At 36.9% G+C, this 16,391-nt stretch overlaps 1 protein-coding gene across 6 annotated transcripts in view; it reads left to right on the top strand.

Annotated features, from left to right (window-relative positions):
• Window positions 1–2: 2 nt before the first annotated feature.
• Window positions 3–16,391, top strand: part of LOC127513103 (asialoglycoprotein receptor 1-like) — an 83,194-nt gene continuing 66,805 nt past the window's right edge. For 2 of the 6 annotated variants that reach the window (XM_051894707.1, XM_051894708.1), the window contains exons 1-9: window positions 70–1,663; window positions 2,076–2,150; window positions 2,445–2,540; window positions 2,622–2,720; window positions 3,052–3,156; window positions 3,254–3,394; window positions 3,589–3,681; window positions 4,539–4,699; window positions 10,449–10,558. In XM_051894707.1, coding sequence (XP_051750667.1) covers window positions 1,597–1,663; window positions 2,076–2,150; window positions 2,445–2,540; window positions 2,622–2,720; window positions 3,052–3,156; window positions 3,254–3,394; window positions 3,589–3,681; window positions 4,539–4,699; window positions 10,449–10,558 — 947 coding nt within the window. In that variant the 5' untranslated portion in view covers window positions 70–1,596. Of the gene's footprint in view, window positions 1,664–2,075; window positions 2,151–2,444; window positions 2,541–2,621; window positions 2,721–3,051; window positions 3,157–3,253; window positions 3,395–3,588; window positions 3,682–4,538; window positions 4,700–10,448; window positions 10,559–10,944; window positions 14,768–16,391 lie in introns of those variants that run through there. The other 4 variants (XM_051894704.1, XM_051894703.1, XM_051894702.1 and 1 more) reach the window with 4 other exon arrangements.

Raw genomic sequence — 16,391 nt, 5'->3', positions numbered from 1 at the left:
TACAATAATTTATCTCTTTTTAAAGGCACTAACAATTCAAGTAAAATGGGAAGCTTGTGAATTTAAAAAGCAAGTTTATTATTTGATCTGCAACTTTAAATTGTCCTTTTTAAGGTGAGACTCTTTTCTGTGTGGATGATTTCTTGCGAGTGGAGTTTGCTCCATGTGAACAGTTCCTTTCTGGTTCACACATTTGTATTGTGTGTATTATGAACATGTTTTTTTTTTCCCCCGGTGTTTCATGGTCGTGACATCAAAGTTGAACAATTGGATATAACGAAGGTCAGTAAAACAATTTAGTCACACAAGTCTCCCGAGAACACAATGAATAAAGGGTTAGTTCTGACATTACTCATTCTCATATTGTTCTCTGTGACCTTCGTTCATCTTTGGAACACAAATTAAGATATTTTTGATAAACTCCGTAAGCAATCTGGTCTCCGATAGATTGCAACACAATGACCACTTTCAAGGGCCAGAAAGGTAGAAGAGACATCTTTAATAGTCCATGTGACTACAGTGGTTCAACCTTAATTTTATGAAGCGACGAGAATACTTTTTCGTGCCCAAAAAACAAAGAAAATAAACTACTTTATTCAACAATTTCTTCTCTTCCATGTCAGTCACTTACGCAAGTTGACGCAGTGCAGCGCTTCCAGGTTCTATGCCAGAATGCCGACTCAGTATTGGCCGAGGCTGTTCACTTGAGCACCACGACACGTGTGTGTGTGATGCTGACGCATGAGCCGGCCAATAATGAGCCGGTGTTCTGACATAGAACCTGGAAGTGCTGCACTGTCTAAACAGCGTAGGAGACGGACAGGGTAGAGTGTGGTTTTTTTTTTTCTTTTTTTTTTTTTTTTCAAACCTCATTCTGCTATAGCATCTTAATGGTTCTGTTCATTTGTACAATCTACCTTATTTGCCCATCAAATTTTTCAGTTATCCTTAGAACAGTTTCAGATCAAGTTTTACATATGAATTACTCTTGCTTCCTTAATTCAGTGCATTTTTTTTATGTTTGAAAGTCCAAGCTCAGCACAACTGCAGTTTTTTTTTGTTCACTCAGCTAAATGATTTGTCTTTCATTAGAAGTACCATTTTAAATTGTAAAAAGGAAAATTGCCTACAGCCTTCAGAAAGAATTAACAAGTTAACGAGTTGCACAAGTAAAAAAGACCAAATAGCAAGATAATGCATAGGACAGTGGATATTTAAAGGAATCAAAATGACAGCGTAGCTCCATGGAGGGAAGGGAGGGGGGGTAAATTAAAAAATTACCAGTAAATTACATGTTGGCAAATCAACAAAATGCAGGATGTAAAGTAGACATGACATAACTGTCATTATACCTGTCCTGAAGAAAAATTACATGCAAAAAAAAAGGATTGTTTTCCTATGTGTCTGAGTAACAGAATACGTCAAATGTTCCCAGACGTTATTACCTAAATATCAGTTCTTAGAATGTGGAAGTGAATTTCATTTTAAAGAACATGACTACATGAATCCATTAATATATAAGAGGTGTTATTTTGAATTTCAACTATAAGAAGCAAGTGACCTGTTAAATTTGCTCCCATTTTATTGTCTCAGAAAATGGATCGTTCTGAAGGATACATTCAAATGGAGATGGAATGTGAACCGAAGAAATCTTTTCGGAGAGGTTTGGAAGATTTACAATATCATATTCAGTTGGAGAAACTATCTTAAAGCATTAAACTGATTTGGCTTTTACAGCTTGAGAGAAATGGAAAATGTTTCGATAAGTCCTGCAATTACATTTATTTCAATGTCTTGAAAGACTTATTAAATTTTTTTCAGAAGCAACATAACATCTCAGATTTTTAACCAGTGAGCTTCAGTCATGTTCATGCAAATTATGGTTATAAATATTTTGTACTGCTTGCGCTATTGCTAATTTGAACAAACTTCTAAATATAAACTTGGGTATGTCACTTGCTCTGGCACTATTTTGCTACAGATATGAATATCATCTCAAAATGTGTGGACAAAGGCAAAAAGAATTAAAACATGGCATTGCAAAATTAAATTATTACATTACATGTTTTCTGCAGGTCGTCTATTTGGCATCCTTGTGCTTCTAGGAACAGTCTGCATTATTATTTTCATGATCCTGACTTCTGTCATCTGTGAGTGGATAAAATGACAGTCTTTAGTGTTTTGCTGCTAGACTGCTTTAATTTTGCAGTTGTATGACTGCAACGGCTTTGTGTTTTTAGTACAACAATATGAACATTAGTACATTTTGATCTTAAACAAAAAAGTTAAACTGCTAATTGGGATATGAACTGAGCTGCTTTGCTCTTATCTCTGAACTGAGCTTTAATAAACGATTTTAATATAGCATATGAATCTTAAAAATATTTGCAGAGAATCTGGAAAAGTGACAGTTTGTTTGCTTGTCTGTTTATTTTGGTTCAAAGATTCAAATCAAGAAAGAAAATTCTCAGTGATGGAGAGTTGGATGAACAGCCATACTTCTGATCTAAACTCGGTCAAATCTGATTTTCAGATCACAGGTGGGAACTTCATCATCAGCATCATCATCACAGATCAGTTTTGGTAATGGGCTTTTAATTAACAGCTGTTTTTTTTGACAGGTAGTGACTTGGAAAAGAAGGTTTCTGAGTTTCAGAATTTGGTGTCCAATCTGAGTTCATATTTGAACATGTCTGGAACAAGTAACACAATGGCCAATGGTTAGTGTCTTGACTTTGCCTCGACTCTGTTTTATGTTGTTTTGTTAGTGATCCAGGCCATTTATGGATAACAAAATACTTAAGTATCATGATGATAATTTATGATTTTTTGTAAACTTTTTAGAACATAAATGTCCTTCGTGAAAAATGCTCCATTATTAATGTCTCTTTGGGGTAAAATCTTTAATGCAATGAATTTTTGATTTAAGTTTCTTAGCAGAGCATGATTGAATCATCTCTTCTCTTTGACACGCAAACAGACTAAGATTTGATATGTGCAAAAAAAGCATAAAATCTTTACTTATTATTTGTCCCTCTTACTCTCTAAAAGAAGTGCATAAAAAGAAGTTGTCTAATATTGAGACCTTGATGGCCGATCTTGGCTCATCACTGAGTTCACTCGCATCCAAACAAGAGGAAAACCAACAAAAGTTGGGTAAGCCCTGGACGTACTTTCAGCTGAAGAATTCTCAAGTGTAAGACAACATATATCAAGGGTTTGAAGTGTATATTTCTATTTCTTTCTTCTATAGAGAATAAACAGGATCTGTCACACACTGAAATGAAGAGTTTGTTGGACAATTTAAGTTTTGCAGTATCAGCTCTTAGGTCTAAACTAGCAGAACAAAGTACGAGTTCAGCTTTTGCTTTTCTACATTCACAACATGCCTTGGGTAAGATGGCAACCTACAATTATTTTAATTAAAAAAAACACAAATATTAATTTAAATGTTAATAGATATTATATGTAAGATATTCTAACTGTATTCATTACATATCCTGTTCTTCAGAATTGTGATTTTCTTATATTAGAGGTAACCAGGCTGATATTGATATTGTTCTGTTTGCCTTTTGTCTCCGGCTGAAGATGAAATGTCAAGCTCACTGAAGAAACAGAAGGGTTCAGTGGAGGAACTGAAATCATTAGTTCAAACTTTGTCTTATAAACTATCATTAACCAGTAAGTAAACTCTAAATTCAAGATGCAATATTGTGCTTATATATGTAGTTCCTGTTTTAATGCTGATATTTTAAATAACCACTGTTATTTTAATGGAAAAAAGCTCTAAATCCATAATGGTGCACCAGGCAGTACAATGATGAAGGTCAAAATAAATGAGAATCACTGTCAAAAAATTAATATACAACAATCACAGATACATACGGAGCCCCACACATGACATGCAAGAAAAAAAATTAAATTGTGCGCGCGATTTACTATTTCGTTCCCTCGATTTATAAATCATGCGCATGATATATAAATCGAAGGAACGAAATAGTAAATCGTGCGCACGTTTTAGTAAATCGAGGGAACGAATTAATAAACCGTGTGCACAATTTAGCAATTTATTTTTTTCATGCAATTTATTTTTCCTTATTTTTTCCTGCATGTCATGTCCGGGGCTCCGTAGAGACAGACATTCTGAGCAGGATTAAATTACTTTAATCTGCATGAGATGAAAAAGTGATTTGCTGTGTAATTTTTTTTTTTTTTTTTACTGAGGTTGGGTGAGGAAAAACGTGTTTGTTTCGGGCGGTATTAAAATCATACAGCATCAGTACAGCAAAATATTAACTAAACCTCCCCACAGAGAAACTAGTCCTGCCCAGGGTTTATGGGGAGATTCACCAAAATGAAAATTTGTCATTATTGATTTACTGTATTGTCAACAAACTATTAATGACTTACTTTGACATTGAGTTGACTAATCAAGTGTCAAAGAGAGCTGGAGTAAATGATGACAGAATTTTCATTTTTGAGGGAATATTTTTTGTGTGGAAACTAAAGTGTTAATTTAGTCTTGTCCTCTTACATAGGTGTACTTGCATCAGGCTGTATTGAATCTGATTGGATCCCATTCAGAAACAGCTGTTACCTGTTCTCTAGTGATTCAATGAACTGGACCCAAGCAAAAGATTACTGCGAAGAGCAGGGTGCGTTACTCTTAAAACTAGAAGACAGCTCTAAGAAGGAGTGGGTGAGTAACAGACATACACACGCACACTTTTCCTTGACCCTTTCAGGTGCTGTGGTCACTGTGAGAAACCACCTGTTTCTTTATTACATCTCATTTTGCTTTATAATTTCAAGCAGAAATGTTTCCATTTTGTAGGGTGTTTTAAGTAGCAGACAGGAGGTAATGTTTTAGCTGTAAGTGTTATTGAAAGAAACTGGTATGCTGCAAATTGCTAATTTAAGAAAAAAGAATGTTACAACTAGGGATGTTCATTTCATTTTTTTCCCTAAATGATAACCAAAACTCGCTAACCGATCATTAACCGTTAACTGACAAGATTGTTAAATTAGAATTCAATTAAAATAGAATGGATTAGTATCTGTGCTGTGACCCATTAAAAATATCAACATTTGTTTACCAGGGATTTAGTTTTGCTTGCGCAAATACTTTACTACTTTACTTTACCGTCACATTATTGACACGTGTACAAGGAGTGAAAATCTTTTGTGCATAGATCCTGACAGCAATGCAGAAAAAAGAATGCAACATTATAATTAAAGGGATAGTTCGCCCAAAAATGAAAATTTGATGTTTATCTGCTTACCGCCAGAGCATCCAAGATGTAGGTGACTTTGTTTCTTCAGTAGAACACAAATGATGATTTTTAACTCCAACCGTTGCAGTCTGTCAGTCGTATAATGCCTGTCAATGGGAACTCCATCTATAAGAGTAAAAAAAAACATGCACAGACAAATCCAAATTAAACCCTGCGGCTCGTGACGACACATTGATGTCCTAAGACATGAAATGATCGGTCTGTGCGAGAAACCGAACAGTATTTATATAATTTTTCACCTCTAAAACACCACTATGTCCAACTGCCTTGCGCATCCGGTTGGTGAGGTCTGAACGCGCTCTGACAACGGAAGTGATGTCTCGCACTCATTGAAGTATAAGTGCGAGACATCACTTCCGTCATCAGAACGCGTTTTCAGACCTCACCAACCGGATGCGCAAGGCAGTTGGACATTTACAGTGGCGTTTTAGAGGTGAAAAATGATATAAATACTGTTCGGTTTCTCGCACAAACCAATCGTTTCGTGTCTTAGGACATCAATGTGTCGTCACGAGCCGCAGGGTTTAATTTGGATTTGTCTGTGCATGTTTTTTTTCTAAACAAAGTCACCTACATCTTGGATGCCCTGGGGGTAAGCAGATAAACATCAAATTTTCATTTTTGGGTGAACTATCCCTTTAACTACAATTATACAACATATATAAAAAAAAAAAAAAAACACTATGCATACAATAAATACACTTTACACGAAAAATACAATACGACGGTGCGATGTAAACAGAATTCTGTAAACAGTCTATATAGCAGCATAAACAACAGAACATGAGGACTCAAACATCACATGCACCTACAGCGCTTCTGTCAACGAAAAAAATAGTCATATATGTATAAAAGGAAAAAATAAACGAAATATAAACAGATTATCAAAACTGTGTGACAAGTAGTAGGCTATATGCTGAGTTTCAGTTCATTCTTGTGACACGCTACAAAAACAAGTTCACAGAAAGGAATCCGAGATTACAAAAATTGGCATCCTGTTTGTATACCATAGCACAATGTTTTGTTTTTATTGTGAGTGTACACAAATACACAAATTTAGAGGTCCCTTTCAGTCGGTCACATTCGACGTACGTCAGAACTGAACCGACAAATTGGAATTAGGATATCATATGAGAGCCCTATCACCTTTGAGTGTCTACTAAACGAGCCAATGCACATTGGCATGTGAGACTTGCATCTTGCGCACCGCCCCGCAGCGCGGGTATAAATACGGAAGCGGATGCAATCATACTGTCTTTCGATTCGGAGCCGAGCAGATCGTTCAGATCTGCGGCCACAAGCTCACGAGCTCTCAACTGCTGCATTCACAGGATTTTCAGTGTGCCTTCAAAGAGATCGAAGGGTTGCGATTTGGGCCAGTTATGTATGAAGCATGCATTGTAGGCTGCACTGTTTCCTACAATCACACCTCGGCTGTTCAGCTCTGTGCTTCAGTACCAATAAAGGCTTATTTATTTCCCCTAAAAGAGCAGATGTTTCTGGATGCGTTTCTGGATGCAGTCGTTCCCTGGCGCCAGCTGATGGTCACAATCACTGTATCACGTGTCTGGGCATTCAACACGCTGAGGCAGCGCTTGTGGATGGTTTATGTTCTCACTGTGGGAGCATGACCATTGCGATGTTGCGGTCGAGACTCGCATACCTTGGTGGAAATCAGGGTGGGGTCCCCTCCCCTGTGCCCCGATCTAGTGTCTTTTCTGGTGGACATCAGGAAAGTGCTACTTCGCTGAATTGAATGGGTGACCTGAGGATTACGGTGAGGGCTTCCCCGCCGAGGCAAGCTCAGTGGGTCCCTCACCCCTCTAACACATTGCAGCCTGTGGTGCTTCCCGAAGATCGCGCTGGTCTCCCACCTGGGCGACCAGCCATTTCTTTTGGAGCCCCTGCTGATGGCCAGATGTCAATCGCGGCATCGGAAGGTGAGCTTCAGTCATCTGGAGATGAAGACTTGGCTGCGTTGCCTCCTTCTGGGAGACTAGCATTGTCTGAGCCTGATCCAGAATTGACGGCTATGATTTCCTGGGCCAACGAGAGGGTCGGGCTCGTGTGGAACCCTCCGCCATGTCCCAAACCTTCGAGGCTGGATGAGTGGTTTCTCAGGGCAGCCTGCGCTGGTTCTCAGCACCCCGATGGTTACATTGGTATGGGGGTCATTAATATATGACCATTTGCATGGATGTGTGTGTGGTCTAAACAAAAGAAATGAGTGTCTAAAATAAACAGGATAACATTAACCCAGTTAAATTTCCAGATATAAAGCTGTACACAGCACTGTAATACAATTAACATATATACTGTGCATCCTTAAACTTTACACCCTTATGAAATAATTACACATATGCATAGGTAAATGTACATTAAGTGTACGTTTGACAGATTCAGAGCTAACATTTGAATTAGACGGAAATATATCACAATCACATTAACAAGTTCAGATAGGACGATTCTGAATATACATATTTGGTTTAAAGCACTTGTTTACACAGAGATTCGCTTGTGCATAGCCGCGGGTCTTCCGCGCATCTGTTTAATTTTACATATGAATAACTCGGCAAATAATCTTAATCAGCAGTAACAGCAATATACAGGATGAATAAATGCTTACTTTTAATCATTGACGCACACAACTCTGGCAGGAATTAGGAGGAAAATAACACACGAAACATCTCTCTGTGACGCAGTGAAAATGAAACTAAAAAGTTCCCCCCACCTTCTAAGCGTATGCCACCGCTATTGCCGTGCATCACGATGCAGTTGAAGGTAAGTCTTTGGGGAAGCATGACCTTGTTGTCAGGTTCCTGAGAAAGGCGAGGAGATTAAATCCTCCTCTTCCGCACTCTATACCCTCTTGGGACTTGTCCCTGGTGCTTACAGCACTTAGGAGCCCGCCCTTTGAGCCCTTGCAGTCAGCTGAGTTAAAAACCCTGCCACTTAAGACAGTTCTCCTGGTTGCATTGGCTTCTATCAAGAGGGTAGGGGACCTGCACACTTTTTCGGTCGACGAATCGTGACTAGAAATCAGCCCGGGTGATTCTCATGTTATCTTGAAACCCTTGCCCGGATATGTGCCCAAGGTTCCTACCCCCCTTTTTGGGATCAGGTGGTGAACCTACAAGCGCTGCCCTCGGAGGAGGCAGACCTAGCCCTAGCCCTGGCTCTGCTCTGTCCCGTTCACGCTTTGCGCACTTGGACAGAACGCAGAGCTTCAGGACCTCAGATCAGCTCTTTGTCTGTTACAGAGGCCAGCAGAAGGGAAAGGCTGTCTCTAGAGCTCAGAGGACTGCTCACTGGATAGTGGATGCCTTCGCCTAGGCGTATCAGCCCCATGGCGTGCCTTGCCCGCTCGGGTTGATAGCTCACTCCACAATGGGTGTTGCTTCTTCCTGGGCGCTGGCGCATGGCACCTCGCTGACAGATATACGTAGAGCTGCAGGCTGGGCGACACCTTAAAACATTCGCTAGGTTCTATAGCCTTTGTGTGGAACTGGTAGCCTTCCGTGTACTCGCCCCCAGTGGCCAGTAACGCCGGAGCCCCCGTTCTAGTGTCAGCTTGCTGCGCCATTCCCCTCCCATATGTGTATTCTTCCACAGTAACTCCCCACAGTGAGCCTGTATTTTTCCCTTAGTAGTGGCCGCTCTGCTGTCCCTGCCAGGAAGGGCACGCTTTCCCAGTGTTATCCATTAGTCTCACTGTGCAGGTCATGCAGTGCTTCTCCGCGTTAGCCTGGTCCCTTCCTCTGCCACAAGGTGTGGCGGGATCGAGGCTTCTGTATTTATACCTGCGGGGCGGTGCGCGAGATGCATATCTCGCACGCCAATATGCATTGCCTTGTTTAGTAGACACTCGAAGGTGATAGGGCTCTCATGCGATATCCCACTATCAATTCGTCAGTTCAGTTCTAACGTATGTCTCTGTCCCCCCCTTCATGGAACGAGGGTTACATGCGTAACCGAAACATTTCTAATCATGTCTTATTCTTATCTGTATGACCATAAATGACCAAAAAGCATTTTAAGTATTTTATTTGTTTCTGCTGTTATAAGGAAAAAATTCAAGCGATTGTATAGGCGCCTCACGCACACACACACACACACAACATATCAGTTCTAGCATTGCTAGCTTATCGCAGCCTGTTCATTATCAAGATAAATACAGTCAACCAAACATATGTTACACTGCGCAATTTAAATAGTCTGTAGTACAATCTGTGCCGTTCAGCGCGAGCACCGCCCCACTGTGGTGGTGTTATGCCAAGCACAGTTCTGAGCATATGAAGGATGATGTTTTACCTCGATATTGGAACGAGTGTGAAGTACAAAGCCTAGTTTACATAGGTAATAGTTTACCATCCAAATACATTGCGAATATGGAAACATTTGCATTCGAGTCGAATGAGAGAGGTAGGCAATGTAGGTTTCTGTTTCGCTTTAAATGAATTTGTTTTGGCTTGATGTTTATAAAGCTACTTTTATTTTTCATTCTTGTTCTGTTCTGAATACCGTTACATCTAAGGATTTGTTGTGGAGTGAGAGGAACTAAAAATAGCCTATAGCTACGTTTGTAGAGTTTGAAAACATTTTGCTTTATTTACTGTTATTTTACATTAACCCCTTAGCATTCCTGTAAAATTTGCCTAAAATGCCTAAAAAGGGCATACCCAAAGTAAATTGCATGCTGTTCATCAACCATTTGGAGTATTTGCATGGTTTGGGTCTCTTTTGAAAGGTATATGTAGTGTGGGTGGTACAGTGGAACGTTAACAGATTAATGTAACTTTTTTTTCTCTCAAAAGCTCAATTTTATGTGTAGCGTTATATGTGTGAAGTTTTCAAAATGTCTTGCATTACTTTTTAAACAATTTAACCGATAGTATTAATCAGACAAAATTCTTACTCTAGGTTAACCAATTAATTATGAACATCCCTAGCTACAACTATAAAAATTAAAATTTTATAAGGAAAACTTGGTGGTTTTCACTGTAACCACTATGCCTACAGCAAAAATTGGGTTGTTACATACAGTAACCATTGTGCATATACAGGAAATACCAAATCACTGGGTGTCTGCATGAAAGGGTTAATAGCTTTTATTCTGTCTTTCAGTATTTTTTTTTTTTTAATTTCTCCTCCTAGGAATTTATTACTGTTTTGGCCAAACCATTTCCATACTGGATTGGTCTAACAGATCAGACCACAGGCCAGTGGAGATGGGCGGATGACACTCCTTGCACCGTGGACAAAGTGTGAGTTGATATATGCAGTCACAGTTTTCCATATCCAATTCAATTTCCATTATTTCCATTATTCACTTATAGACAGCTGCACCCACAGCTTTCACAGGATATCTTCAAATTTGGCTTTGTGGTTATATTTGTTTTTCCCCTCAATTCTTGCCCTTTGTAGACGAAAGTAGGATAGGAAGCAATTAATTCAAGATAATGTATTTCAAGACTTTGCTTGTAAAGTAAATGAAACTTGATTGACCAATCTTTCAGCCATTTAAATATTTGTTATAGGTCATGGATGTGGGATTAAATTACCGTAACATGAACTTTAGTTTGGATGGGATGTCAGAAAAGTTTTCTATATGCAGATGGAATAGTATAACATTTTTGGGCTTTGGTTACAGACACTGGGGTCCTGGGCAGCCGGATGAGTGGCAAGGACATAAGCAAGGGGGAGGAGAGGACTGTGCTCATATAACAATCAATGGGAATATTAATGACAACCACTGCGCTGTCAAAATGAGATTTATATGTAAAGGATCTAAGAATTCTTAATAGCAACCTTTTTGTATGATGCTTCAAGAAAGTGACCATACATTTGTGTTTTATTTTTTCTTTATTCATTTAATCATAATCATTATTCATTTAATAATTCCATTTATTCATATAATAATTTCATTTTACTGCCTTTGCAACTTGATCTTTGACGCTTCAAAAAGTTCATAAAGAGATCGTAAAACTAATCCATATGAATCGAGTGGTTTAGTACAAATTTTCTGAAGAGACTCTTCACTTAATATGATGAACAGATTGAATTTAGGCTTTTACTCACATATAAACCTTGATCAGCAAACATAAACAGATGCTCAACCGAACTGAATGACACACAAGAACAAACCTCTTCCGGAAGCTCAAACGTGCTGCGTAACCAGTGAGGTTCATTCTCGTGTGTTACGCAGCACGTTTGACGAATCTGACTTGACTATGATGGACATGCGCAGTCGCTTCTGTAGCATCAACCTTGAGCTCATTTCTCTATGGATAAATATGGAAGCCCATTTCTGCCACATAAGAAAAAAATGCTTTGGTAAATCACGACGTGAGTCGAAATTATTACATAAAAAGTCAAAATTGACATAAGACATTAGAAGTTCATTGTTTAATCTCATAATTATGACATAGTATGTCATAATTATGATTTATGACAATTTCGACTTCATCTAATAATTTTGACTTTTTATCTAATAATTTCGATGTGTATTGAATAATTTTAATGTGAATTATGCCATACTCAGTCATAATTATGATTTAGTGGCCTGGTTTCACTGACAGGGCTTCGATTAAGCCAGGATTATGCTTTAGTTCAATTAGGACATTTAAGTAGCTTTTATAAATGTGTCCTAGAAAAAAATCATTACTGGTGTGAATCTTGCGACAAAACTGACATTTTAAGATGTCAGTGCAGGTTGCTTTCAGTTAAAATGGCTCAAACATGCATTTTAGTCTGAGACTAGGCTTAAGTCAAGTTTGTCATAATTATGGCTCAGTGTGTCATAATTTTGAGGTTTTTAATCTTATAAATGACTTATACGTATGACTTTTTTGTGTCAATTAATTCGATTATGACTTAAAGGGATAGTTCACCCAAAAACAAAACTTCTGTCATCATTTATTCACCCTCAGGTTGTTCCAAACCTGTATAAATTCATTTGTTCTGTTGAACACAAAGGAAGATATTTTGAAGAATGTGGCACCGTTGACTTCCATAGTATATTTTTTTCAAGACAAGCTGTTATCAAAATTAACGCTAGAGATGTATTTGTTAGCCACCATTTCAGCCCCGTGTGTAATGCAGCTCACAGTCACCGACCGTGTGTGGGTTGATGTAAAACTCTGGACAAGTTTTCATGTGCGCGTCCGTTTTTAACGCGTCTTGACTGTTGTACAGTCTGACATAAATGACAGCTGAGATCCCACAGTGTGACACGAGGATCATGAACGTACAGTCTGACAAGCAACAATCGTAAAGGACTATTATAAATCACACAGTGTGCACCCGGCTTTAGTATGTCAATTTCTACTTTTTAATCTCATAAATGACTGTCATAATTATGTTATAATTATAATATAAATGTTATAATTTCTATTTTTTTAATCTTAGTATGTCATAATTATGATGTTTTATGTCATATTTAAGATTTACCAAAGCATTTTTTTTCTTATGTGGTGGAAATTAGCTTCCATAGATAAAAGCACTCACTTTAAAATAAATAAACCCCTTTAATCAACCAGAGGCCTTTCTGCACCAAAATGTTCATTTTGACCATGCTAATTCTGTGTAACTGGTAAAAGGTGAAGGTTCAAACAAGAGGCAGACAAACCACTGTGAAAACGGATGATGTTGAAAACACTGAGCAAACAGTTTTAATCAGCCATTTAGCTGATGCGTTTATCCAGAATAACTTACAGTACACTAGTAACAGATCACCCACTTATTCTTTGGAATGAGGAACTGAAAGTGTTGTTATTTTCAAAACGATAAAATGGAAATTACATATCTTTATGACATGAAAGATTCGTAAACATTTTGCGAACAGAAATGTTATTTCATATTAAGTAGATGAGTAAACTGCTTTCAATAAATGCGACTAAAAACATCATTAAATTATTAAAGCCACGATTTTAATATTAATACATGGGAATTCATATACATTCACACTTAACGTTACATGATTTACGTTTTTTTTTGCTGTTAATACGTAAGTATTTTTACGTTTTAGCGCTATAAATACGTCAATGTTGTACGTTTTTGTGTGTATGAAAACGTAAGTAAATGTACGTGTGGTAGATCCACAATTTACGTAAAAATACACACGTTTTCTCATGAGTTGGCATAGGCTATTGTAAATAAATAAACTTTATTTTACAAAATGGAGAATTTCCTGAACTTCCATTCAGAATTCATTTGAGAATTTCCATTATTTTTATCTTTTAAAGTCCATTTTGGGCAAAAAGCTTAGTATAATAAAATCACCAAAACAAGTCTTCATGTTAAGAATGAATAGTACACAAACAAAAAAGTTTTTAAAAAAAATAAAGCATTCATTAGGCTAATTATTTTATGATAAACATACTGTCTTAAGTGCACTCATTTATAGTCATAAATTAATATAATTGATAAATAAATACATTTAAAAAATAAATACAATAAATAATAATAATTTTTGTTATTAATATTATTATTAGCCTATTGTTGCATTTAGGCTACATGCATTTAGAAGAAGAAAAGAGGAACAAAGAAATTAAAAGTCAGTTATAATACACAATGCCAGGTTTATTAGGCAATAATAATAAAGTGCTAAGATTATCACAAATAAACAAGATTTTGACGCACATAGGCCTAATTCTTATTAAATCGTTGTATTCCGCTACCCGTTGATAGAGAATCACTGCAGTCAATATAATTTGATGAATAATACACACAAAACAATAAAATTTGTTAACATCTACCTGGCCCAGGTGAAAAAATACTATAGTAATTTATAGTAAATACTATAGTGTTTTTGAACCATACTATAGTAAAGTAGGGTAGACCAGGTACAGTTGGTACAGGGGTACAGTTGAAACACCTTAAATAACTTGCGTACGCAACAAGTCTGATCTGTGAAATTTGCTTCGCACATGCGTATTAGCGCCCTCTTCGATCGTGGGAAATTTGAAGTACATGCGCTTCTCCAGTCTGAAGATATCGGCGAAAGTTTTTTTTCTAAGGTAATTTTTTCACTTCACCACGTCCCTTCCACATTGAATAGCTTCTCATCCTTACATGAATGTTAAAGTTAACTTACATTTTCGTAAACCTATGTGCTCTAAAAACTGACATATTGCATGACTTTGTGTCATGCAAGGTCATTGTAAAATCTAGAGAAATGTTCGTGGTGGTCAGCGGGGTACAGTTGAGACACAATGTACCCGCACCATAGAATCCTATTGCGGCACATGCAGTCCAGTTGCACAATGTAAGATCACAAATTCATAGATTTCATCTGTTTTATTATTGCTGTTTGCAATTGTTCAATGTTTTTTTACTGTTACTCAACTTTTCAACTGTTAATATTAAAATTATGAACTGAAATTAAATATTGTATCGCTGTTTGCCATTACTGTACAATGTTTTACAAATGAACTACTTTTAACTAAACAAATAATCAAATAAAATACTGAATGGAAACAAAAACTGTTGAATTCTCATTTTTAAAGGTATTTTACATTTGCAGTGAATTGTTTAGGCAGCTTTACAGCATTACGTATGGGTGTCTCAACTGTACAAAAAAGCTTCTTGTGTTTAAGAGCTAATTTTGGCCAATATGACCTACTTATTGATGTTAATAATTATTAATATTTTAGTAGACAAGTAAAGGAAATGTCATATGAAAAATCACTTCTTCTCAGTCCCTAGTTTTGGTGTGGTAACGGAAAAAGCAAAAAGTGTACCAACTGTACCTGGTCTGCCCTACTAGAATTAATTTATTGTGGTAATTCTAGGCTATAGTTGCTGTGATAATATAACAACTGTTTTCTACAACTTTAGGGTATATTATACGACAATATACACTACAGTTTACTGTAGTAAAAACTAAAGTATACTACAGTATTTATAACAGTTTATCATTTCACTATACTTAATACTACAGTATGCTGTAGCATTCATTAAAGTATTGTAAATACTATAATATATATACTCCAATTTACTATAGTATGGTTCAAAAACACTATAGTATTTACTATAGTATTTTTTCACCTGGGGGAGTTTGCTGTTCTTCTTCTAAAATGAATCCGTGAGTACAGCTTTTACAAACCTGGGAACGGATTTGCGAAAGTATGCGCACAGATTATGAATTTGTGGGAACGGATTTAAAATTCGTGGGAACGATTTGTTAAAGCGAGGGAACAGTTTAAGAATTCGTGAGCACGGTTTATAAACTGAGGGAACAGATTGCAAAAGGCTACGTCTTTCCATGAGACCAAACCATTCAAGCGCACAAGATAAACGAGATTGTGCTGTCTGTGAACGTCGTGTCATGTGACACAAACAAGACTCGTGTGCACAGAAAGACGCACTCCAGTATCGAGTTCTCTTTCGCACTTGAACAAAGAATAACACACAGAATTATGCTAAAATGCCAATTTTGTTGAGTATCCTCATAAGAGCGGTCTTAAATGAACTTAAAGAGTTGTGAGAAAATGGGATGCGCGTCAGATCCGCATCATGTTCGGCAGCAGCAGCTCTTAAAGTGACAGCAGCCTAATAAACCTGTTGCTGTGATGTCTGTCAGTAATGTTAATCAAAGAACAAAGGCAACAGAGAAAATTGTTTATGCCTTGATGACTGCAAAGTGTTTGATAATTTCAATTTCTGTATATTTTCTACATGTTAGACATGTAGGAAGGCCACATGTAATATGACATTTATTATAATGGGTTTATGTGAAGATTGTTTTAAGTTCACGCGAATTAAAAGTAATTTTTTAAAGCCTAATAAATGTTGAAATTGATAGCTTTCAGAATTGAAAAGTACCCAAATTAATTTTAAAATAAATTTAATAGAGACATCAGTACCAGTGTTAGTATCAGTGATTCTGGCCTTCACTCATAAAAAGTTGCCATTAAAAAGTATTTAAAATATACTGTTTTTAAGTTGTTTCTACGTTAATAGGGAGAGTAATTGTGAAATTATTAGGCTACAATATAAAAATATAAAAATTTTTAATCATGATTAATTACAAAAAAGTGTGATTAATTATTTTGTTTTTAATTGATTGACAGCACTACTTCACATAAATATTTTCTG

This window comes from Ctenopharyngodon idella, chromosome 5 (genome assembly GCF_019924925.1).
Source record: "Ctenopharyngodon idella isolate HZGC_01 chromosome 5, HZGC01, whole genome shotgun sequence".
Classification (NCBI taxonomy): Eukaryota; Metazoa; Chordata; class Actinopteri; order Cypriniformes; family Xenocyprididae; genus Ctenopharyngodon; species Ctenopharyngodon idella.
This window is presented reverse-complemented; position numbering and strand designations above follow the sequence as displayed.